This window comes from Dipodomys spectabilis, unplaced genomic scaffold (genome assembly GCF_019054845.1).
Source record: "Dipodomys spectabilis isolate Male_0828 unplaced genomic scaffold, ASM1905484v1 ptg000573l, whole genome shotgun sequence".
NCBI lineage: Eukaryota > Metazoa > Chordata > Mammalia > Rodentia > Heteromyidae > Dipodomys > Dipodomys spectabilis.
In genome coordinates this window covers 1,251,887-1,274,338 of record NW_024871250.1, presented here as the reverse complement: position 1 = coordinate 1,274,338, position 22,452 = coordinate 1,251,887, and the positions used below count along the sequence as shown (strand labels likewise).

Genomic DNA, 22,452 nt, shown 5'->3' with positions numbered 1-22,452 from the left:
CCCGCCGCCCAAATGAGCAGCAGGGCTGGGAGCCGGGGGGCGCGGCCACCCTCTCCGTGCGCACGGCTGGGGCCAGGCTGACCCCTAGCGGCGACGTGGGTGCCTTGACCTGTGCCCGGATGCAACATGGCGGGTCTGGAGACAAGAGCTGGCAGGGGGAGAGATCACGTGTTGTGGGCGGAGCCTGTGGCCCGGGGGCGGGGCGGGGCGGCGCTCTAGGCTGAGCGGGAGGTCGGGGCAGCGGGCGCTCGCTGGTGGCGGACCCGGAGCAGCTGCGGCGCTTGGGGTTCCGTGGCCCGGGGTCGAATCGGATCCGGAGCCATGAGCGTGGACAAGGCCGAGCTATGCGCGTCTCTGCTCACCTGGGTAGGTCGGGAGGGGGCGGGGCTGGGGACAGGTGTGCACCCGTTCCTCTCGCCCCGGATCCCCCCGCCCCCGCTCCCGGCCCTCGGTCCGTTCCCCCTTCCTGGGGCTGGAAGGAGGAAGGGAGGCGTCCGGCCTGCTGGGCGGTTGGACTGTGCCCTTAGTATCTGCCCCCGTCACGTGGCAGGTGTGCGTGGACCGAGCAGGTGAGGCCCCGCCCCTCTGTGGCTGGCTCACCGTAGGGCTGGGGGGGGGGGGGTGGGGGGAGGACACAGGTGTGTTGGCCTGGTCACGTGGTGCCTGAAGGGCCCAGGTGACTCGTGGCCCCGCCCCGATTTGGGCGCGCTGGGTTTGTGGGGCAGAGGTGAGGTGAGGCCACGCCCCCTCCAGACCCAGGTGCGCCGCCGCCGCTCCCCCCGCAGGGCTGGCGGGCCGGGAGCCAGCCGGCCAGCGCCTGCCCTGCCCTGGGAGAAGCATGGTGGTCCCGGGTCCCCAGATTTCCCAGTTATTCCATTCCTTTCCCTTACTCAGTTACAGACATTTCAAGTTCCGCCCCCCTGTGCCAGCCCCCAGGACCTAAGCAACGGCCTTGCTATAGCCTATGTGCTCAACCAGATGTGAGTGAGGCTCAGGGTGTGTGTGGGGGGGGAGGTCCCAAAAGGGTCCCCCAGACAACTCATCCCACCTTCTCACCCTCCAGAGACCCCTCCTGGTTCAACGAAGCATGGCTCCAAGGCATCTGCCAGGACCCAGGTCCCAACTGGAGGCTGAAGGTGACAGGTGGACTTATGACTAAGGGCAGGGTGGTGGAGAGATATTAGGGAAGGGCTAACTAGATACACGTCCTTGGTGATGGACACACAGACTTGGCCCGGAAAAGGGACACATATCTAGTGATCAGTTGCATATGGTGGCACATACTTGTAATCTCAGCTACTTGGGAGGCCGAGGCAGGAGGAGGCTCTCCAGTTTGAGCCTGGACACAAGAATGAAGATCTTGTCTCAAAACAACAAGAAGAAATAGGGCTGTGAGTCATGTGGTAGAGCACTGGAAGCCCTGGATCAGCTCTCAGTATTACAGCAGCAGATGTCTGAGGAGTCATCAAAGTTTGTTCTTTCATCTATCTGTTGAACCTAGAAACTGAACACTCAAAAAGGGATAAAACATAAGTTTGCCCAGGTACTGGTGGTTCATGCCTATAATCCTAGGTGCTCAGGAGACTGAACTCTGAGGCTTGATGGTAGATCAAAGCCAACCTGGGGAGGAAAGTCCGTGAGACTCTGTAGATCTACACTGAACCAACAAAAAGCCAGATGTGGAGCTCTGGTTCCAGTGGTATAGCTCTAACCTGGAGTCAAAAAGCTCAGGGAAGATGCCCAGGCTCGGAGTTCAAGCCCCAGTACCAACACATGTGTGTGCACACAGAGAATGGGCCAGAGGGGATAAGATGAACAGAGAAGAAGAAATGAGATAAAAAGAATTGAAGGCAGAGAATTTGGGTCCTGGAAGGCCTCTGGACAGCTGTATGTGTAGCTTCTTGACTTTCCCCAGGTCAGCAAGTTGGAGAAGATCTTACGGAGTGTGGTGGAGTATTCCCAGGATGTGAGCAGTCCTCCAGGGTATTCCAGGGTTGGGTTGGGATAAGAAGGAGGGTCCATGAACCTGACACCTGTCTCCCCCTTGTCTGCAGGTGCTGGGACATCCCGTGTCAGAACAGCATTTTCCAGATGTGAGCCTCATCGGGGAGTTCTCAGATCCTGCCGAGCTGGGCAAGCTGCTTCAATTGGTGCTGGGCTGTGCTATCAGCTGTGAGAAAAAGCAGGGTATGAAGAGGGATAGAGGGAGAGTGATGAGGGTCCCCAGAAGATGGCTGGGGCCTTCAGTCTCAATCACCTCCCCCCACCCCCTTGATCCCCAGAGCATATCCAGAGAATCATGACGCTGGAGGAATCTGTTCAGCACGTAGTGATGGAAGCCATCCAGGAGGTGGGTGGGGCCACCTGTGTGGCCATCATGGAACATCTGGGGAGGGCATGTTTCTGTGCCAAAGGCAACTGGGCACAAGCCCTGTCCTGGTTAAGGTCTGGGCTCTACTTGGAAGTCAGCTGGCCAGATCTCTCTGTCCTATTTTCCGGTCAACGCTAAGTAACAGCCCTGCAGGCCCAAAAGTCCTGACCTCCATCTGAGTCAGAGGCTGGAAGAACAATCTCAGGATTAGGGTTTTCTGGCAGAAGTGGCCTTATGGCCAAGTGCTGGTGGCTCAGGTCTATAATCAGGAGACTGAAATTTGAGTTCAAAGCCAGCCTGGACAGGAGCATCCTTGAGACTTTTTTTTTTTTTGCTGGTCCTGGGCACTGTTCCTAAGCCTCTCTGTGTTCAAACTAGCACTCTACCACTTAAGCCATAGGGCCACTTCCAGCTTTTTCTGATTGGAGATAAGAGTCTCATGACTTTCCTGCTTTTGGCTGGCTTTGAACCCTGCTTCTCTTACCTCCATCTCCTGAGTAGCTAGGGTTACAGGTGTGAGCCACTGATGCCTGGCTCCTTGAGATTCTTTTTTTTTTTTTTAAAGGAGACTTTTATTTATTTATTGTCTTCATGGGGCCTGGACTCTGGGCCTGGGTGCCGTCCCTCCGCTCTTCAGCTCAAGGCAAGTGTTCTACCACTTGAGCCACAGGGCCACTGCCCACTTTTTCTGCTTATGTGGTGCTGAGGAATCAAACCCAGGGTGTCATGCATGCAAGGCAAGCGCTCTACCACTGAGCCACCTTCCCAGCCCCTCCTTGAGATTCTTATTTCCAATTAACCACCAGAAAGTGGAAGTGGAGCTCAAGTGGGTAGAGCACCAGCCTGGATTGAAAAAGCTCAAGGACATGGGGCTGAGAAGGTGGCTCAGCGGTAGAGCACTTGCCTTGGACGCATGAGGCCCTGGGTTCGATTCCTCAGCACCACATAAGCAGAAAAGGCCGGAAGTGGCGCTGTGGCTCAAGTGGTAGAGCGCTCGCCTTGAGCTGAAGAGCTGAGGGACAGCGCCCAGGCCCAGAGTTCAGGCCCCACAACTGACAAAAAAAAAACAAACAAACAACTCAAGGATAGCTCTCAGGCTCTGAGTTCAAATTCCAGTATGCCCACCAAAAAATAAAGAATAAATTGGCCAGGGGGATGGGATGGTGGAGAGATTCACAGTGTCCCCCCCCCCAACCCCCCCGCAGCTCATGACCAAAGACACCCCCGACTCCCTGTCGCCAGAATCATATGGCAACTTTGATACTCAGGTAAGAGTGTGGGGGCCCTGTTAAAGGTTTCCCACCCTTCTGCTGTTTGTCTGGACTTTCTGAGGTGGAAGGGGGTGGGTTTTCTGGGTGGTCTCGTTCTGTGGGCACGGCCCCTCACTGCACCAATCTCAGCGCTGCTCTTTCTGGTAGCCCCGCCTCTTCGATTAGGCTCCACCCCCTCGTTCTTGGCTTTAGCATAAACCTAGGCCCTGGCCTCTTACCACACCCCCAGCGTTCTAAGTCATCCTTCTCCTAGTCCTCAAAGCCTCTCTGAGATCCTGGGGAGTTCCTTAGTCCCCTCTTTTCTGTCTTCCTACCTCCCCAGTTCTCCTGGGTCCCCGATTTTCTTTCCCTGAACCCCATTGCCTTCTCCCCAGTCCCGCAGGTACTACTTTCTCAGTGAGGAGGCGGAGGAGGGGGATGAGCTTCGGCACCACTGTCTGGATCTGGAGCGGCAGGTGGGCCAAGCTAGGGGAGTTCAACCCTGGCTGCTGGGGGCAGGGCTGCGCGCAGAGCCTGCGTCAGCCACCCAGCTCACCCACCTGTCCTGCCCACAGCTGGTGCTCCTGTCAGAGGAGAAGCAGAGCCTGGCGCAGGAGAACGCGGCGCTGCGGGAGCGCGTGGGGCGCGCCGAAGCGGAGGGCGCCTCTGGCCTCACTGCGAAGAAGTTGCTGCTTTTGCAGTCGCAGCTGGAACAGCTGCAGGAGGAGAACTTCAGGTGTGGTTCCTTGGGGACATGCCATGGGTAGGCAGGGCAGGGGATTAGGGGAAAGGGGTGTCCCCCCCCATTTGGGGAGGGGAGCCTGTACTGGGCCTTGAACTCAGGGCCTGGGCACTGTCCCTTAGCTTTTTCCACTCAAGGCTGGTGCTGCACCACATGATCCACAGCACCACTTCCAGCCTTTTGGTGGTTAATGGGGATGAGTCTCTTCGGAGAGTCGTGCCAAAGCCAAGCTGGCGTTGAACTGGGATCCTCAGATGTCAGCTTCCTGAGTAGCCAGTGCCTGGCTGGCGTTGTCCTTATGTGTGCTTTCCCTGACACCCCCAGGCTGGAGAGCGGCCGGGAGGATGAGCGGTTGCGCTGTGCTGAGCTGGAGCGGGAGGTCGCAGAGCTGCAGCAGCGAAACCAGGCGCTGACCAGCCTGGCCCAGGAGGCCCAAGCCCTGAAGGATGAGATGGACGAGCTTCGGTGAGTGGGAGGGGGGTTCCCTGAGTGCCCACCTCATAGCTCCAGCACTGCCAGAGCACCCTCTGTAACCCTCGTATATCGAGGGGGGCCCTACAATGCCCCCAGACTCCCCCATGTAGTCCCACACATTGCAGTACCTGTCCAAGGCCCTCGGCACTCTCCTCAGTCCTCACCATGTCACCTGATTTGGACGAAACCTCCTGGACCCATGGGACCCGACAGCACCCCAGAGTGTGCTGTTCTCTTGCACGGTACCCCCTGGCCCCTCACCCCCACATTCTTCTGTAACCCTGAGGAGCACCTCATGACCCTGCAGCAACCTTTAGAAGGTGTCTCAGTGTACCTGCTAAAGACCCTTCAGCTGAGGCGGGCATAGTAGTGCACTCCTGTAATTCTAACTCTGGCGAAGCAGGAGAATTGCCTGTTCCTGGTTTACCTAGCCTGGTCTCCAATCCATCAACCAACCGACCAACAACCAGAAAACTCTAGCGTTCCTTAAGGTGTCCTTGGGAGCTCCTCAGTCCCTCTCTGGGTCCTCCCCTTGCAATCCCACAATCCTGCAGAACCCCCCCCCCCCCGCCCCACCCATTTCCACCTGTGGATCCCTGGATAGCTTAACCATTGCTGAAATGACCTCCCCCAGCACCATCCCTGGCTGATGGGTCCCTGCATCTCGGCTGACCCCCCCACCCCTCCTCCCCAGACAGTCCTCAGAGCGCGCTGGGCAGCTGGAGGCCACGCTGAACAGCTGCCGCCGCCGCCTGGGCGAGCTGAGGGAGCTGCGGCGGCAGGTGCGGCAGCTGGAGGAACGCAACGCGGGCCACGCGGAGCGCACGCGACAGCTGGAGGACGAGCTGCGGCGGGCCGGCTCCCTCCGTGCCCAGCTCGAGGCTCAGCGGAGACAGGTGCGGGCAAGGGCTCCTGGGAGGCCCCGCCCCTGGCCCCGCCCCACCCCACGTCAAGCCACGCCCCACACCACGCCTCTACCCATGGCTCCGCCCCGGCACTGTTAAGTCCCGCCTTCACGTTACGGCCGTGCCCTGCGCCCGCCCTCGCCCTCTGTGGCCAGTTGCCATTCTGGATTGTAGGACTCTCCTCTCCAAAGTTCTTTTTGTGTCGGTCATGGGGCTTGAACTCAGAGCCTGGGCGCTGTCCCTCAGTTCTTCAGCTCAAGGCGAGCGGTCTACCACTTGAGCCACAGCACCACTTCCTGCTTTTTCTGCTTATGTGGAATCGAACCCAGGGCCTCATGCATGCGAGGCAGGCACTCTACCACTGAGCCACCTTCCCAGCCCCCCTCCAAAGGTCTTGCCCCCCGAAGTTTCCGCCGGCCCTGCCCTCTGCTGCCCTCCACTCAATGGCTACTCTTCCTTCTTTCCCATCCGTTCCTGCACTCCTTTTCCCCCGTGTTCAGGTTCAGGAACTGCAGGGCCAGCGGCAAGAGGAGGCCATGAAGGCTGAGAAATGGTTGTTTGAGTGCCGAAACCTGGAGGAGAAGTATGAGTCAGTGACCAAGGAGAAGGAGGTGAGGCTGGGTGCCACGGCGCAGGCTGCTCCCTGCATGTGCGAGGAGGCCAGGCCGGCCTCCCGTGACATCCGTGGCGTCCTGTTTCTGCAGCGGCTATTGGCGGAGAGGGACTCGCTGCGGGAGGCCAATGAGGAGCTGCGCTGCGCCCAGCTGCAGCCCAGGGGCTTCACTCAGGCTGGTGAGCTGGAGGCACATGGAGAACTGCCCCTGGGGCCGAACTTGATGATCCTTTCAAAGAGAGCCCCTAGGTGCGGGGCCTGGGGGTACATACAGACCTGAAGACTTCTCTCACATTCTCTAGATTCTTCACTGGACCCTAGACCATCTGGCTTGGAAAACTTGGCTGCTGAGATCCTGCCTGCGGAACTCAGGTATAGAAGTCACTCGGAACTCTGGACTCACCACCCCAGCTGGGGACCCCTCTCCTGCCTCCCCTCCCCAATCCATCCCCTACCTTTTGTTCTCAGTCAGGTATCCACCCACCAGTAGTAGCCTTGGTTCCATGGTGTAGGCCTCAGGGGGTAGCTGGGTGGCAGTTAGGTTCACCCATTCCTAATTCTGCTCATTGCCAATCCACCATCCATCTTCTGTACACAAAGTGGGTCCAGCCCACCTGGCTTCATTCCACGTGCTCTAGTCCTAACCACTTTATTACTATTGTGGGTGTGTGTAGTAGGTATTGGGGCTTGAACTCAGGGAATAGGTGCAATTCCTTAGCTTTTCTCTTCAAGCTCCATTTCTGGCTTTTTCCTGGTCCATTGGAGACAAGAGCTTCACAGAACTTTCCTGCCTGAGCAGGCTTCAGCTTCTTGAGTCAAGCTAGGATTGTGAGCATGCACCACCAGGGCCTACCCTTCCTCAAGTCTTTATTTAAGCCCCTTCCTGGATTCAGCCCCCCGTGTACACTAGCCTGGTTAACTCCCCCACCCTAATTCTTCCCATTACTGCAGCAGGTTGGGGTTCAAACCCATTCCTGCAGCCCCGCCCTTCCTTGGCTCCACCCCCAGCCCAGGCCCCGCCCCTCGTCGCTCAGGCCCCGCAAAACCCTTGCGGGTCCTCGGTGGTGCTACTCCAAGGTCTGGCTGGGCCCCCCTCCCATCCAAGGCTTCACCCTAACCCCTAGCATCACCAGTCAGCCCCGCTGCTGGCCTCGGGATGCGGGGCGCCCTGCTCACTGCGCACCCCCCGGGGGTCGGGTCGGCAGGGAGACGCTCCTGCGGCTCCAGCTGGAGAACAAGCGGCTGTGCCAGCAGGAGACGGCGGACCGCGAGCGGCAGGAGGAGCTGCAGCGCCACCTGGAGGAGGCCAACCGCGCGCGCCACGGGCTGGAGACGCAGCACCGGTGAGCGAGCCAGGGCGGCCCCGCCTGGGCCAGGGGGAGGGCCCGCCGCGGCCCCCCAGGCACTGAGCCGCCCCCCACCCCGCAGGCTAAACCAGCAGCAGCTGTCTGAGCTGCGGGCCCAGGTAGATGACCTGCAGAAGGCCCTGCAGGAGCAGGGGGACAAGACCGAGGACGTGAGTGCCCATCCCCGCCCTGCCTGGCCCTCCCTCCTGACCCCCTGTAATCCTCCTCCTTCTCTCCCCTGCTGCCTGATGCCTGGTGCAGGCCATTGTGAGTACCCTGAGCCCCGGGAGGCACCTTATCCTCTGCCTTCAGAGGGTCCAGATCTCTGGAGCCTCTCCATGCTCACCCCCTGATGTTTCTTTTCCTCCCCCAGCCCACTCTGTTGAAGAGGAAGTTGGAGGAGCATCTGTAAGTAGCACGCTTAAAATTTATATTTTTAGTGGAGACAGAGTCTCACTCTGTAGCCCAGGTTGGCCTTGAACTCTCCGTCCTATCTGCTTCAACCTTCCAAGTGCTGAGATTGCAGATGTGGACCTCCATGCCTGGTGCACAGCATCCGTTGAGATTAATCTGGGGGGGGAGGGGCTGGGAAGGGGGCTCAGTGGTGGAGCGCTTGCCTCGCACGCATGAGGCCCTGGGTTCCATTCCTCAGTTCCACATAAGCAGAAAAAGCAGGAAGTGGTCCTGTGGCTTAAGTGGTAGCGCACTGGCCTTGAGCTGAGGGACTGAGGGACAGCGCCCAGGCCCAGAGTTCAGGCCCCACAACTGTCCAAAAAAAAAGAATAATCCTTGGGAGCTGGGTGTCAGTCGTCCTTGGGGACTAGAGGTGTGGCTCAAGTGGTAGAACATCAGCTGTGACCAGGAAAACAGCCTAGGATGGAGTCCTAAGTTCAAGTCTCCAGAACCACCATGAATGAATGAATGAATGAATGAGTGTTCCCCTGCCCACAGGCAAAAACTGCACGAGGCGGATCTGGAATTACAGCGGAAACTAGAATACATCGAGGAACTGGAGCCACCATCTGACAGCAACAGTAAGCAGGACTGCGCAGTAACTGGGGTTCGGGGGAGCGCAGAGGGCTATGTGCAGCTCAGGGGCTTGCTGTCCCCACCCCAGCAGCAAGGCGGATTGAAGAGCTGCAGGACAGCCTGCAGAAAAAGGACGCAGACTTGAGAGCCATGGAGGAGCGGTGCCGCCGCTACGTGGACAAGGCGCGCGCGGTGAGGACACAGGATTGAACCACTGTCTTCCCACTGGCTGGCAGAATGGCAGGTGGGGGGTGGGGAGGAATCTCTGAAGGGCGTGGCCTACATACTGGGTGTGGTTTGGAGATGAGCATGGTTTAGTGGTAGAGAGTATGGCTCAAAAGTAAAATGACTGCCTGGCATGTGTGATCTCCTAGGTTCCATCCCCAGCCCCCACACACAGGGCCCAAGTCATCCGAGCATGATAGCACATGCCTGTAATCCCTGTACTCTGGAGACTGAGGCCAAAGAATGGACAGTTCCAAGCTAGTCTGTTATACATAGCAAGATATTAGCTAACAGCAACAATAACAACAAAAAGATTGTTGGGCGCAGGTGGCTCACGCCTGTCATCCTAGCTACTCAGGAGGCTGAGATCTGGGGATCACAGTTCAAAGCCAGCCCGGCAGGAAAGTCTGTGAGACTCTGATCTCCAATGAACCACCAGAAAATTGGAAGTGGCGCTGTGGCTCAAGTGGTAGAGTGCTGGCCTTGAGCTGAAGAACTGAGGGACAGCACCCAGGCCCAAAGTTCAAGCCTTTCAACCAGCAAAAGAAAAAAAGGAAGGCTGGATATGTGGTTCAAGTGGTAGAGCACTTCTCTCTCGTAAATGCAAGGCCTCAGATCCAACTCTCAGTCCCTCAGAAAATGGCCAAGGTGGTGACCCTGCCTGTGATTTCTCCAAACCCTAGGTCATACAGACCCTGGAACCCAAGCCACGACCACCTGGTGGGCCATCTCCGGAACTGCACACCCTGAGGTCCCAGCTCCGAGAGCGAGACGTCCGCATCCGACACCTAGAGGTCAGTGGCCTTCCCTTCCCTTGGCCCTGTCCGCAGCACAGCCTGGGCCCTAACTCCCGCTTCTCTGACAGATGGGCTTTGACAAGAGCCGAAGTCAGAGGGAACAGGAAGAAAAGCTGCTAATCAGTGCCTGGTACAACATGGTGAGTGCCTTTCTACCATGGTAGGCGTCTGGGAGGGGCCTCCACACCGTTCTGTTCTCGGCCCATCGCTCCCCGTCCTTCCAGGGCATGGCCTTGCAGCAGCGAGCTGGGGAAGAGCGGGCACCTGCGCATGCCCAGTCCTTCCTGGCACAGCAACGGCTGGCCACCAACTCTCGCCGCGGACCCCTCGGGCGTCTGGCGTCTCTGAGCCTTCGAAGCCCTTCTGACAAGCACTGACAATCCTCAGGATGCCGCCGCCATCTGCCCCGTCAGCTGGGCCATCCCGAGCTGCCCCGTGCTCCAGGAGGAAAAGGGCAGGTGGCGGGAACCCAATTCTTTTTAGCAAAGTGATTCCTTTTCTTAATTCCCTTCCAGTGGATGAGCTAGCTATCTGGGGGAGAGAACTTGATTTTCTATTTGAGAATAATAAAGACTTTAAATGTACCCTGTTTGGATTCTGAGGGTTAGGGAGAGAAAGTGGGCAAGGGATTCACACCCATTGCTCTTATTTTTTTTTAATTTTTTATTGTAAAGATACTATACAGAGGGTTACAGTTACATGAGCAAGGTAATGAGTACACTTCCTATTGAGCATTGTTACCCCCTCCATTGTTTTCCCCCTACCAACGCTTCCCTCCCTACCTTTCCCGAGGTTCTTTTTTTTTTTTTTAATTGTGATTAAGTGATTACATAATTTCCCAAATTTCACAGTATTGTGGAATAATGATGCTCATTTAAAGTCACAAGTTCATTCTAACTTTCTTGAAGCAAATTGTCTATCACAGTCTATAACATATAACGGTGTACACATATACACCATACATGTGATCAGCAGCATGGGGATATTTACTAGTAGTTCGACCAGATGAGTGGAAGTTCTTTGTTTCTTAAGTCCTATTAATTTTGTCGTATCACCTAACATTTTGGATTTAGCATCCACTTATTAGGGAGACCATGTACCGTTTGTCTCTTTGCTCTTGGCTTACCTCGCTCAACATGATTCCTTCTAGCTCCATCCATTTCCCTGCAAATGCCATTATTTTGTCATTTCTAATACACCCATTGCTTTTATTTTTATTTTATTTTTTTTCGGTCTGGTCATGGGGCCTGAACTCTGGGCCTGGGCGCTGTCCTTCAGCTCTTCAGCTCAAGGCTAGCGCTCTACCACTTGAGCCACAGCGCCACTTCTGGCTTTTTTCTTTTTTGCTTATGTGGGGCTGAGGAATCGAACCCAGGGCCTCGAGCATGCAAGGCAAGCGCTCTACCACTGAGCCACCTTCCCAGCCCCACCCATTGCTTTTAAAGATAAACAGGGCCTGGTACTACTGGTGCACACCTCTAATCTTGGCTATTCAGGAGGTTGAGATCTGAGGATCAAGGTTCAAAGTTCAGAGCCAGTCCGGGCAGACAGATGCTTGAGGTTCTTACCTCCAGTTAACTAGTGATAAAGCTAGTAGTGGACAAGTAGTAGAGTCCCTGCTGTGAGCAAAAAAGCTGAGCTAGAACTCAAAGCCCCAGTACTGGCACATGGCTTGGATTCTTACTAAGGTGTGGATGCCTAATAATCCTGGTGTAGTGTTTGTTTGTTTTTTTTGTCATTGTTTTTCGTTGTGTTTTTCTGAAAGATGGGTTGGGCATGGTAGATCATACCTGTAATCCTACCAATTTAGGAGATGGAGACAGGAGGATGGAGAGTATGAGTCTGGCTCAGGCAAAGTTATCAAGACCTCATCTCAAAACACAAAACTATAAGAACTGGAAACGGCCCAACAGCCTTGAGCAGAAGAGGCTAGATAAAGCCTAGCACCAGCATCAAAAATAAAATAAAAAATACAGCTGGGTGCTGGTGGCTCACACCTGTCAGCTTAGCTTCTCAGGAGGCTGAGATCTGAGGATCATGGTTCAAAACCAGCGTGGGCAGGAAAGTCCAAGAGCATCTTTTTTTTTTTTTTTTTGTCAGTGATGGGACTTGAACTCTGGTCCTGGGTGCTGTCCCTCAGCTCTTCAGCTCAAGGCGAGCGCTCTACCACTTGAGCCACAGCACCACTTCTGGTTTTCTAGTGTTTTATTGGACATAAGAGTCTCATGGACTTTCCTGCCCAGGCTGGCTTTGAACTGTGATCCTCAGATCTCAGCCTCCTGAGTAGCTAGGATGACAGGCATGAGCCACCAGTGCCAACCCCTAAGAATCTTATCTCCAATAAACCACCAGAAAATTGGAAGTCATGCTGTGGCTCAAGCGGTAGAGCGCTCGCCTTGAGCTGAAGAGCTGAGGGACAGCACCCAGGCCCAGAGTTCAAGCTCCATGTATGACAAATAAATAAAGATGTAAATAAATAACATTGGGTGCTGGTGGCTCATGCCTATAATCCTAACTACTTAGGAGGCTGAGATCTGAAGATTGTGATTTATAGCCAGCTTGAGCAGAAATGTCCATGAGAATCTTTTTCTTTTCTTTTCTTTTTTTTGGACCTGGTCGTGGAGCCTGAACTCTGGGCCTGGGCGCTGTCCCTCAGCTCTTCAACTCACGGCTAGCGCTCTACCACTTGAGCCACAGCGCCACTTCCGGCTTTTTTCTTTTTTCTTATGTGGTGCTGAGGAATCCAACCCAGGGCCTCATGCATGCAAGACAAGTGATCTACCACTGAGCCACCTTCCCAGCCCAGTCCATGAGAATCTTATCTACAATTAACCACCAGAAAACCAGAAGTGGAGCTGTGGTCCAAAGTGGTAGAGTGCTATCCTTGAGCAAAAAGAACTCAGTTACAGTGCCCAGGCCCTGAGTTCAAGCCCCATGACTAACAAAACTAAAACTAAAAATACCAGGATGCCAGGGGTGCCGGTGGCTCACGCCTGTAATCCTAGCTATTCAGGAGGCTTAGATCTGAGGATCACAGTTCAAAGCAGAAAAATCTGTGAGACTCATCTTCAATAAACCACTAGAAAACCGGAAGTGGAGCTGTGGCTCAAGCGGTAGAGCACTCGCCTTGAGCTGAAGAGCACAGTGTAGGAACCTTCTCAATAAAGTTGCTTCTTTATTAACAACAACAACAAAAAAGAATACCAGGCACTGGTGGCTTCTGCCTGTGATTCTAGCTACTCAGGAGGCTGAGATCTGAGGATCGAGGTTCAAAGCCAGCCAGGGCAGGAAAGTCAGTGAGACTCATCTCCAATAAACCACTCAGAAAGCGGGGAGTGGTGCTGTGGCTCAAGTGGTAGAGCATTCCCCTTGAGCTGAAGAGCCAAGGGACAGGGCCCCAGGCCCTGAGTTCAAGCCCCAGGACTGACAAAACAGCGGGATATCCATAGCTCACATCTGTAATTCTAGCTACTCAAGAAGCTGAGATCGGAGAATCAAAGTTGGAAAGCCAGCTTGGACAGACGAATCTTCCAGCTAACCAGAAAAAAAAGCCAGAAGTGGAGTTATGGCTTAAGCGGTAGAGCAACATCTTTGAGTGGAAAAGCCAAAGGAGCTCAGGGTCCTGAGTTCAGCACTGACCCCACCCTACCCCAATCTCAGCTTTTTCTCTTGCTTCAAACTGATCCTCAAATCCCAGCCTCTTTAGTAGATAAGATGAGTGATCCATTAGTGCCTGGCCTCCTTTTATTCAGAAAGATTTTCAGGAGAAGTTTGGAAGTCGTGGCTCAAGTGGAAGAGTGCCTGCCTGGCAAATGTGAGGTACTGAGTTTGAACGCTGGTACTGCCAAAAGGAAAACAGGAAAGAAAATGGGAAAGAAGTGTTTACAGCACCATCAAAAAATCCTGAAAGATGGGGCTGGGAAGGTGGCTCAGTGGTAGAGCGCCTGCCTTGCATGCTCCAGGCCCTGGGTTCGATTCCTCAGCACCACATAAGCAAAAAGAAAAAAGCCAGAAGTGGCGCTGTGGCTCATATGGTAGAGTGCTAGCCTTGAGCTGAAGAGCTAAAGGACAGCGCCCAGGCCTAGAGTTCAGGCCCCATGACCGGACCCCCCCCCCCAAAAAAAAAAATCCTGAAAGAAGCCGGGCGCCGGTGGCTCACGCATGTCATCCTAAATACTCAGGAGGCTGAGATCTGAGGATCACAGTTCAAAGCCAGCCTGGGCAAGAAAGTCCATGAGACTCTTATTTCCACGAGAAAACTGGAAGTGGAATTGTAGCTCAAGCAGTAGAGTGCTGGCCTTGAGCTGAAGAACACAAGGACAATGCCCAAGCCCAGAGTTCAAGCCCCATGACTGACCCCCCCCCCCCCAAAAAAAAATAAAATCCTGAAAGAGCTGGGTGCTGGGGGCTCAAGACTGGTTTTCTAGCTACTCAGGAATCTGAGATCTGGAGATTTAGTTAGAGGTCAGTTTGGGCAGAAAAGACCATGAGACTATGCCAGCAAAATACAGGACGAGAGGCATGGCTCCAATATGGTAGAGTGTCTATTTTTCAGCAGGCTCTTGGTTCAATCCCTGGTATCTTCATAATGTCTAGGAAGAGAAGGCACACTAACAATTTGAGTAAAAAACAATTCTCTAACAGTTTATTGAGCACCTACTATAGGCCAGATACTTTGAAGCCATCATTACATTTAGTTTCTTCTTGGTAACAAGGCTCTCATGTTTCTGTTGGCTGGAAGAGCCCAGAAAGGCCACAGTGCTGTATGGATGACTGGCAACCAGCTTTGCAAGGAAGAATCCCTGGGCTTTCCCACAGTGCTGGGTCACCCAGGAATGAAGGTTGGTCAAATCCGAGTGGGGCCAGGTCCTGGTGACTCAAGCTGGCAATCCTTAGCTACTCAGGAGGCTGAGATCTGAGGATCACAGTTCAAAACCAGCCTGGTCAGGAAAGTTCTGTGAGATTCATCTCCAATTAACCATCAACAAAGCAGAAGTGGAGATGTGGTTCAGATGATAGAGCGCTAGCCTGGAGCAAAAAACAAAAACAAAAAAGCTAGAGGACAATAGCCAGACCCTGAGTTCAAATCCCAGGACTGACACAAAAGGGATGGGTGGCAGACTTCTGCTTGCATGCAGGGTGGACGTTTGGTTCCCTGACTTTGGGAGGGTCTCAGGCTAGACTCTCCTCCTCTTCTCCAATAGGGCTGGGCAGCCAGGGCGGCGCGGGTGCCCGGGGCCCAGGAATGGACACGGTAGTAAAAGCATCAGCCGCGGACCCAAGAAGAGGGCCAGGCGGCTCAGGACAAGCGGGAAGCTCGGGTTCCTGATCCCGCAGGCCGGGATCGAGCAGCGGGTCCCCACAGCCACAATCCTGGGCCGCGCCGTCGGGGGCGCCCGCGCACGCGCAGCTGGCGGCTGTGGAGGCCTCAGACACGCAGCTGTTCTTGCGGCGAAGCAGGGACAGGCGGCGGCCCAGCAGGCCCCCGGCCGTTCCCGCGCCCGCCGGCAGGAGGCGCTGCAGGAAGTCGCCGTGCGCCTCTCCCAGGGGGCCGTCCGCGCCGTCCAGCCTCTGGAACTGCATGTCCTCCTTGGCCAGCCTACGGGGGGGGGAGGGCGACACGACGGGGCGGCGCTGAGGCATTGCTTCCCTGCTTCTGATTATTTTATTATTTTTATATGGTGGGAGAGGGTGATTTCTTGCGATGGAACCCAGGGTCTCAAAGGCTGTCCCTATGTCCCTTGATTGACAGTCACCAGGCTGCCTCTGGCTCCACCCACTTCTCCACCCACTGATCTCACCGATCCTTTAGGTCTGCCCCCTCCTCCCCCCTCCAGGAAGTGTGACCCCAGTCCCTATCTCACCCCGGCTCAACCTTTGCCCTGGTCACAGTTTCCAGATTGTTAGCTGCAGTATCTCTAGCTTTAGCCCTTAACTTGGTTCGTGCACGTGTGTGTGTGTGTGTGTGTGTGTGTGTGTGTGTGTGTGTGTGTGCACGTGCGCGCTAGTCCAGGGGCAAACTTGAACTTAGGACCTGACCGCGCTGTCCTAGAGCTTTCTTCTCTCAAGGACAACGCTCTTTCGCTTGAGCCACAGCGCCACTTTGGGCTGGCATGGGACATAAGCGCCTCACAGGCTTTCCTGCCGGGGCTGGCGAGTAGCTAATATGACAGGCGTGAGACAGCCGCACCCGGCTGCTCCTGGCTCCCATTCGGATAAACCGGCCTTAAGCCCCGCCCCTCCCCGGACCACGCCCCCGCCGGCTCACGCCCCGCCCCGGACCACGCCCCGCCGGCTCACGCCCCGCCCCGGACCACGCCCCGCCGGCTCACGCCCCGCCCCGGACCACGCCCCCGCCGGCTCACGCCCCGCCCCGGACCACGCCCCCGCCGGCTCACGCCCCGCCCCGGACCACGCCCCCACCGGCTCACGCGATGTCGAAGGTGGAGCCTTGGAAGGAAGGCTGCTGCAGCAGGAAGGCGGTGGCCGCCGTGTAGGGAGCGCGAGCCTCGGCTGCATCCCAGTACAGGTCCTTTTCCAGCATGGCCAGGTCATCGTACATCTCGTCCACCGCCAGCATCGACACCTGAGGAGGCGGACACGCGCGGGGCGGGGTGGGATGAACCCTCCCCCCCAAAGGGAGAGGGGGCGGTTCAGGAAAGGGGCCGGCCAGGATGGCTTTGCTAGCTCACCTGGAAGTTGCGATCAATCAGAAAGTTCGTCTCAAAGTCGTCATCGTCCTCTCCGAAGGGGTTGATGAGCTGCTCGGCTACCTGAGTGGGAAGGAGGGAGGGTGGGCGGGAGGGAGGGAGGAACGGAGGGAGGCGGGACTGGAGAAGGTTCCTTCGCCATCTCCTCCCAGGTTCTGGCCTGGGGAGAGGTCCCCACTCACCTTGAGCCAGCCAGCATAGAAGAAAAACTGCAGTAAGGTGAATATGGGAATACACAGGTCCAGAGTGTGGTCTTTGTAGCCCTGTGCTGGGTCTAGGAACTGACGACCAATCAGGCAAGCCAGGAAGTAGCTGTATACTGCGATGGTCACCACCTGAGGGGCAGGTGGGGGGATGTTATGCCAGGTTAGAGTTCATGGGAAGAGCAGAGCTAAGGTGGAGTTTTATTAAGTTATTCTTTGTGCCAGTACTTAGGGCTTGAACTCAGGGCCTTGGGGCTGTCCCTTAGCTTTTTTTTTTTTCCCTTAAAGCTGAAGCTCTACCGTTTGAGTCATGCCTCTGCTTCTGGCTTTTTGCTGGCTGGTTACTTAGAGATGAGTCTCACAGACTTTCCTGCCTGGGCTAGCTTCGAGCTGTGACCCTTCGAGCTCAGCCTTCTGAGCAGCCTGAGATTATAGGGGTGAGCACTGGTGTCCAGCCAGGGGTAGAATTTTTGTCGGCCCTCAGTTTCCCTTTGAGACGTGTGACACAGAGTATAAAGGAAGGCATAGAAGAGGGAGGTTACCTGTGTGTAGACCAGGGGGATGCTAATCCAGTCATAGTGAAAGAGCATGCCACACTTGCCCCGAAACACATTCAGCTCCTGGGGGTGGACAAAGGTCATGAAGGGGCGCTGAACTATGGCCTCCCGCGCACAGTAAGTGTGGGTACTTGTATGGACGTGGGTGGTCACCTCGCGGGAGATGGGAGTGGGCTTCTGGGGGTTCCAGGCGGAATATTTAGTGAGGGGTATCCTCCTGGAGTGAGGACATGGCGGATCTAGAGGTAGCCCGGAACTGAGCTGGGGGGTGACACCCTGCCGGGACACCATTTTTCCTGGGTTTTCTGCATGAATCACCGAATCACCTCCCAGCCGACCTCACCTCCAGCAGCAGCTTCAGGGCACTGTTGTCGCGGATGCGGCCCTCGCGCCGGGCTTGAGCTGCCAGGTTGGAGAACCACACGCAGGGCACCCAGTATTTGTTATAGGAAGAGTTCAGGTTCTCGAATTTCTTGCGCTCCTCGCGGGTCATAAATCCTGGAGGGGGCGTGCCTTCAGCGCCCCGCCCCTCGCCCTAGCCCCGCCCACCACGGCCCCGCCTCTGTGCTGTGGCCCAACCCGCTCTACCCCTCCCAGCCGTGGCCACGCCCCCAGTCGCTCCGCCCACATCCCCGCCCCTCCCCGGGGACTCACCAGCCTCCACCACGTGGTCTATGGTGGGGAAGCGCTTGAAGACCGCGGTGCTGACCGAGCGCAGGATCAGCACGGCGGAGAGGCCCGCGTAGCGCATGAGCGTGCGCCGGTAGAGCCGACCTCGGTCGTCGCGCCCGTGCACCGTGCCCGCCACCACGCACATGAGCGCATCGGGCAACGGCATGCATAGATACTGGTTCCACCAGCGGTGCACCACCAGCGTCACGTAGAAGCCTGCGGGGGGGAGGTAACCCGGGAAATGGGGAGAGGGGGCGCTCAGCAGAGTCACAAGGAGCTGAGGAATCCTCAGAGTCGTGGAAGAGGGACGGTGTGGGGCCATCTGAGCAGGCTGGAGGTCATCCTGACCACCTGGTCTGAGAAGTTGGTGGTCCAGCCCCGAGGTTAGTGGAGCTACTAGAGAAGGCACCTGGGATGGAGCATCGGATGCCTGTTTGGGAGTGAAGCCCCCGATCTGTATTTGGGCTCAATATAGGAACTCTATCAGGTAGACTGGTGCAGGCTGGTCACCCCATTTATGTGGTAGGGAGGAGACTGGGGTCATATGAAGTCTTGGGGTGGAGGGGCTTGAGGTCAGGGCTTGGGAAAGAAATGCCTTTCCAGCCAGGTGCTGGGAGCTTCCCTGAGTAATCTTAGTTACTCCAGAGGCTGAGATTTTAGGATTTGCCAGCCACAGGCAGAAAAATCAGTAAGACTCTTATCTCCAATCAATCAGCAAAACTAAAATAGTAAAATAAAATAAATAAACCAAGCCAGGCACTGATGGCTAATGCCTATAATCCTAGCTACTCAGGAGACTGAAACCTCACAATGGCACTTCAAAGCCAGCCGGGGCAGGAAAGTCTGTGAGACTCTTATCACCTATTAACCACCAGCAAAGCCAAATGTGGAGCTGTGACTCAAGTGTGAGGGTGCTAGCCTTGAGTAAAAAGCTCAGGGACAGCCTCAGGACCAACACACACATACACACACACACACACACATCCACAAAAAACAAGAAGTGGAGGTAGAGCACCAGCTGTGAGCAAAAAAAAGTGGAATGAGTGAGCAAAGCTCAGAATTCAAACCCCAGTACCACAGGGAGAGAAAGAGAAGGGGGGGGGGTCCTGAAATGACCTTTCAGGGTTGGCTTGAGAGAATGCATTGGATGGATTCTTACTGGGCTTTTAGGAGGTCTCTGGAATGTAGGGGGACTAATCTCATGCACACATAAATGAGAGTAAATAGGGTGACTAGGGATAAGAGGCGGGAGGGGTGAGAATGCTCCCCAGGAGGACAGGGGATGGATCTTAGCGGGGTACAGAGAGCTGTGAGCATCGGATTTGAGGGGTGCGTATGTCGGAGGAGCAAGGACGGGTGAGCTGTAAGTGAGGCATGAATGGGATTGGGTTGCTTGGGAAGTGGGGTGTGTGTGTGTGTAGGAGTCCCCAGGGCTGCGACCGCACCGAGCACGAAGGAGACTGGAATGAGGCTGGCGTACTGGTCGCAGTAAATGACCAGTTTCTCAAAGTAGCGCTTCTGATCTTCAGCCAGCATGAAGCTGCGGGGTGGCGGGGAGGGGGGTGGAAGGGCGCAGAATTAGGGGCGCGTCCCCTCTTTCCCACTGCCCGGCCCCGGGGGGCCCCGCCCCCTCCCCCCGGCTCCGCGCGCGCCCCTCCCGCTCCGTGCCCCCGCGCCGCGCAGCCCGGGCCCCGCACCCCCGCGCCTGCCGCCCCCACCCCCGGTCCTCACCGGTAGGCGGCGCTCAAGGCCATGTAGAGGCCGAGGAAGCACAGCAGCTCCCGCCAGAGCAGCTTGTAGATGCTCCCGCGCCACAGCAGCAGCAGCTGCGAGAAGCCGCCGAAGCGCGCGTTGGCCACGCGGGCGGTGTAGGTGACGGTCATCGCGGGGCGGCGGGGACACCGGGGCCGAGAGAGGAGCTGGGGCGGGGGGGGCTCAGGTCGTGGGGAGGGGAAGGGGGGGCTGGGGACAGGTGTCCCCACCCCGCCCTGGGGGCCCCGCCCAGGGCTCCCCGTCCACTCGCCCTTGCGGTTTCCCTTCTCCTTCCATCCCGGCTTTGGATTCTCCCCCTCTCCCCCGAGTCGCGGTCTGTGTCCTCAACACCCCTCGTCCAGGAAGTGGGGGTCCCCTTTCAGTCCTCCAATTCTGACAACTTTAGGTCCCAGTCGCCAGGCTCGCCCTCCCTCTCTCCCCCTCCCCCTCCCTCCCCCCCCCCCCCCCCCGCACGTTGCCCTCCACCCGGTCCCATTCCCCCTCACCACGCTGCCTCTCTACTCCTTGAGTCCTCGGGGCCTCCATGACCAGTTCTTGGAGCTGTGGCGTACCCCACCCCACTTTTGGCTTGCTCTCCTCTCTCTCAGCTGGTGGAAGCCCTGAGCATCTGGGTCCCCCCCACCTCGCACCCCCAGTCTGGCCCTCGGCATTATGCTGCCCCCCTCCCACCTCCCCCATGGATTCCCCTCCCCCTTCTCCAGGGTCCACCATGACCCTGCCTCCCCCATCCAGCCACCCCCCCCCAGCCCTCCAGTCCCCACCCCACCCCAGGAGAAATCTTTCCTTGAACCCCATCTGTCCTTCTCAAGCTCTCCAGCCTAGGCTTCGCTCACCTGTTGGCAGGGTGACTGCTGTGGGGACACACGGGGACAGAGACAGAATGGGAGGCTGGCTCCTGGGCTGGGTGGGGCTAAAGGCAGACCCTGGGCGGGAGGGGGCTGGGAGTGGGCGTGGGCAGCCCCTCCCAGGCCCATCCCCCCCCCCCCCCAGCAGAGTGGCAGCTTGGCGATTGTTTGGAGAAGTTACCAGCCAGTTTGTCACCAGGGACAGGAGAAGTCAGGGACTGGAGAAGACAGCCTGTCCTTTCCCAACTCCTCCGGGTCTCCCTCCCCAGTCAGCTTCCTGGCAGGTCTGAAGCTTCTGGAATTGAGAGCTTTGGGGGAGGGGGGAAGAAGAAGGAGAGGGGGAAAGGGTGGGGGGCCTTTCCTTCCCAGAAACACAGGCGGGCAGCTCAGAGAGGTGGAGTGACCCTTTACCTGTAATCACAGTCACAGAAAATATACATGGCAGACCCAGATAGAAATCCAGGTTCATGGGGCTGGGAAGGTGGCTCAGTGGTAGAGTGCTTGCCTTGCATGCCTGAGGCCCTGGGTTCGATTCCTCAGCACCACATAAGCAAAAAGAAAAAAAGCCGGAAGTGACGCTGTGGCTCAAGAGGTAGAGCACTAGTCTTGAGCTGAAGAGCTGAGGGACAGCACCCAGGCCCAGAGTTCAAGCCCCACGACCGACAAAAAAAAAATCAGCTTTACTTATCACAATTATAGTGACACAGAGGCTGTCAGAAAGACTTCTGAAGTTCAAGTCGCACCTAGCCCTCTTCCCTACCCCAACAGGTAGATTCTAAGGCAGAGGGATCCTGTATGCACGCTCAGCTCACCATTCCACGCTTCATACAGACACGTGGGGTGAGCAGAGCCCACTAAGTCCCCAGAATTACTTCACACACACTCACATACACACACATTCACACAGAGGGCAGAGTCCTGCTTTCTCCAGGACAGAGATGTATTCAGGGTGTTGAAAACTATGGGACACCATCCTTTCTCAAGGAGACTGAGACCTGAGAGTCAATAGTTCAAAGCCAGTGAGACTCTTGAGTAAACCACCAAAAAGCTGTGTCTCAAGTGGTACAGCACCAGCCTTGAGTGAAAAAGCTAAGGGATTGTGCCCAGGCTCTGAGTTCAAGCCTGAAATAAAACGGAGAGAGAAAAGGAGACAAAGCAAAAAGGATATGCAGGGCTGGGAATGTCTCCCTTAGTGGTAGAGTGCTTGCTTAGCATGCATGAAGCCCTGGGTTGGATTCCTCAGTACCACATACACAGAAAGAGCCAGAAGTGATGTTGTGGCTTAAGTGCTAGGTGAGCAAAAGAAGCTTAGGGACAATGCCCAAGCTCTGAGTTTAAGGCTCATGACTAGCAAAAAGAAAAAGAAAAAAAAAAGGATTTTCAAGCCGGTACTCGTGGTTCATGCTTGTAATCCTAGCTACTCAAGAGGCTAGGTCTGAGAATCAAGGTTCAAGGCCAGCTGGGGCAGGAAAATCCATGAGACTCATCTCCAATGAACCACCAGAAAACTGAAAGTGGCACTGTGGCTCAAGTGGTAGAGTGCTAGCCTTGAGCTGAAGAGCTGAGGGACAGTGCCAAGGCCCAGAGTTCAAGCCCCATGACTGACTAAAAAATAAAAAATATATTAAGGATGGAGCTCTGGTAGAAGGACCTGGAATTCCATCGCCAGCACTGAAAAAAAGAAAGTCATTCGCACTATGAGGGACTTTGTTCCTTTAACGTCTCACCATGTACAGAAGCTCGTGAAACCCACCAACGTTTAAGGGAAGTGAACACATCACACATATCAAGCCAGCTCCTCCCCAGCTCTTCCTTCTGCTGTGTTGTATGCAAACACACCTAGACACGCACCGTCCCTCACACAGCCAGCATCGCTAGGAACACACAAACTCGGGGACAGAAGTCCAGATGCTCACTCTTCACCGGCACCCCTAGAAAGG

At 56.1% G+C, this 22,452-nt stretch overlaps 2 protein-coding genes across 6 annotated transcripts; one reads left to right on the top strand and one right to left on the bottom strand.

The window, feature by feature from the left end:
• Positions 1-214: 214 nt before the first annotated feature.
• Hook2 (hook microtubule tethering protein 2) lies at positions 215-10,337 on the top strand. 5 transcript variants are annotated; one of them, XM_042670605.1, is made up of 22 exons: positions 215-366; positions 895-980; positions 1,064-1,136; positions 1,916-1,966; positions 2,055-2,187; positions 2,283-2,350; positions 3,577-3,639; positions 4,017-4,097; positions 4,197-4,357; positions 4,688-4,828; positions 5,532-5,733; positions 6,243-6,353; positions 6,447-6,534; positions 6,658-6,727; positions 7,561-7,698; positions 7,784-7,871; positions 8,075-8,109; positions 8,653-8,735; positions 8,822-8,922; positions 9,639-9,749; positions 9,821-9,892; positions 9,977-10,337. In XM_042670605.1, the coding sequence occupies exons 1-22, from the start codon at positions 322-324 to the stop codon at positions 10,127-10,129; spliced, it is 2,154 nt and encodes a 717-aa protein (XP_042526539.1). In that variant the 5' UTR covers positions 215-321; the 3' UTR covers positions 10,130-10,337. The 5 variants fall into 5 exon arrangements, with proteins under 5 accessions (XP_042526539.1, XP_042526538.1, XP_042526540.1 ...); XM_042670604.1 differs by having other exon boundaries at positions 8,819-8,922; XM_042670606.1 differs by lacking the exon at positions 1,064-1,136 and having other exon boundaries at positions 8,819-8,922.
• A 4,587-nt stretch (positions 10,338-14,924) lies between these two features.
• On the bottom strand, positions 14,925-19,777 carry Best2 (bestrophin 2). Its single transcript, XM_042670678.1, has 9 exons — positions 19,626-19,777; positions 19,340-19,434; positions 17,877-18,110; positions 17,566-17,720; positions 17,208-17,285; positions 16,645-16,797; positions 16,445-16,525; positions 16,184-16,338; positions 14,925-15,351 (listed from the first exon to the last, which is right to left on the bottom strand). The coding sequence occupies exons 1-9, from the start codon at positions 19,775-19,777 to the stop codon at positions 14,925-14,927; spliced, it is 1,530 nt and encodes a 509-aa protein (XP_042526612.1).
• Positions 19,778-22,452: the final 2,675 nt, after the last annotated feature.

What these genes read in the sequence shown, in the direction of transcription:
- Hook2 (XM_042670604.1), top strand. Translation starts at nt 322, where the DNA reads ATGAGCGTGGACAAGGCCGAGCTATGCGCGTCTCTGCTCACCTGG. An exon ending in CAGCTGTGAGAAAAAGCAGG is followed by an intron (nt 2,188 to 2,282) that starts GTATGAAGAGGG and finishes CTTGATCCCCAG; the next exon opens with AGCATATCCAGAGAATCATG. An exon ending in TGATGGAAGCCATCCAGGAG is followed by an intron (nt 2,351 to 3,576) that starts GTGGGTGGGGCC and finishes ACCCCCCCGCAG; the next exon opens with CTCATGACCAAAGACACCCC.
- Best2 (XM_042670678.1), bottom strand. Translation starts at nt 19,777, where the DNA reads ATGACCGTCACCTACACCGCCCGCGTGGCCAACGCGCGCTTCGGCGGC. An exon ending in TCTATGCTGGCTGGCTCAAG is followed by an intron (nt 16,526 to 16,644) that starts GTGAGTGGGGAC and finishes CTTCCCACTCAG; the next exon opens with GTAGCCGAGCAGCTCATCAA. An exon ending in TGATTGATCGCAACTTCCAG is followed by an intron (nt 16,339 to 16,444) that starts GTGAGCTAGCAA and finishes CCGCCTCCTCAG; the next exon opens with GTGTCGATGCTGGCGGTGGA.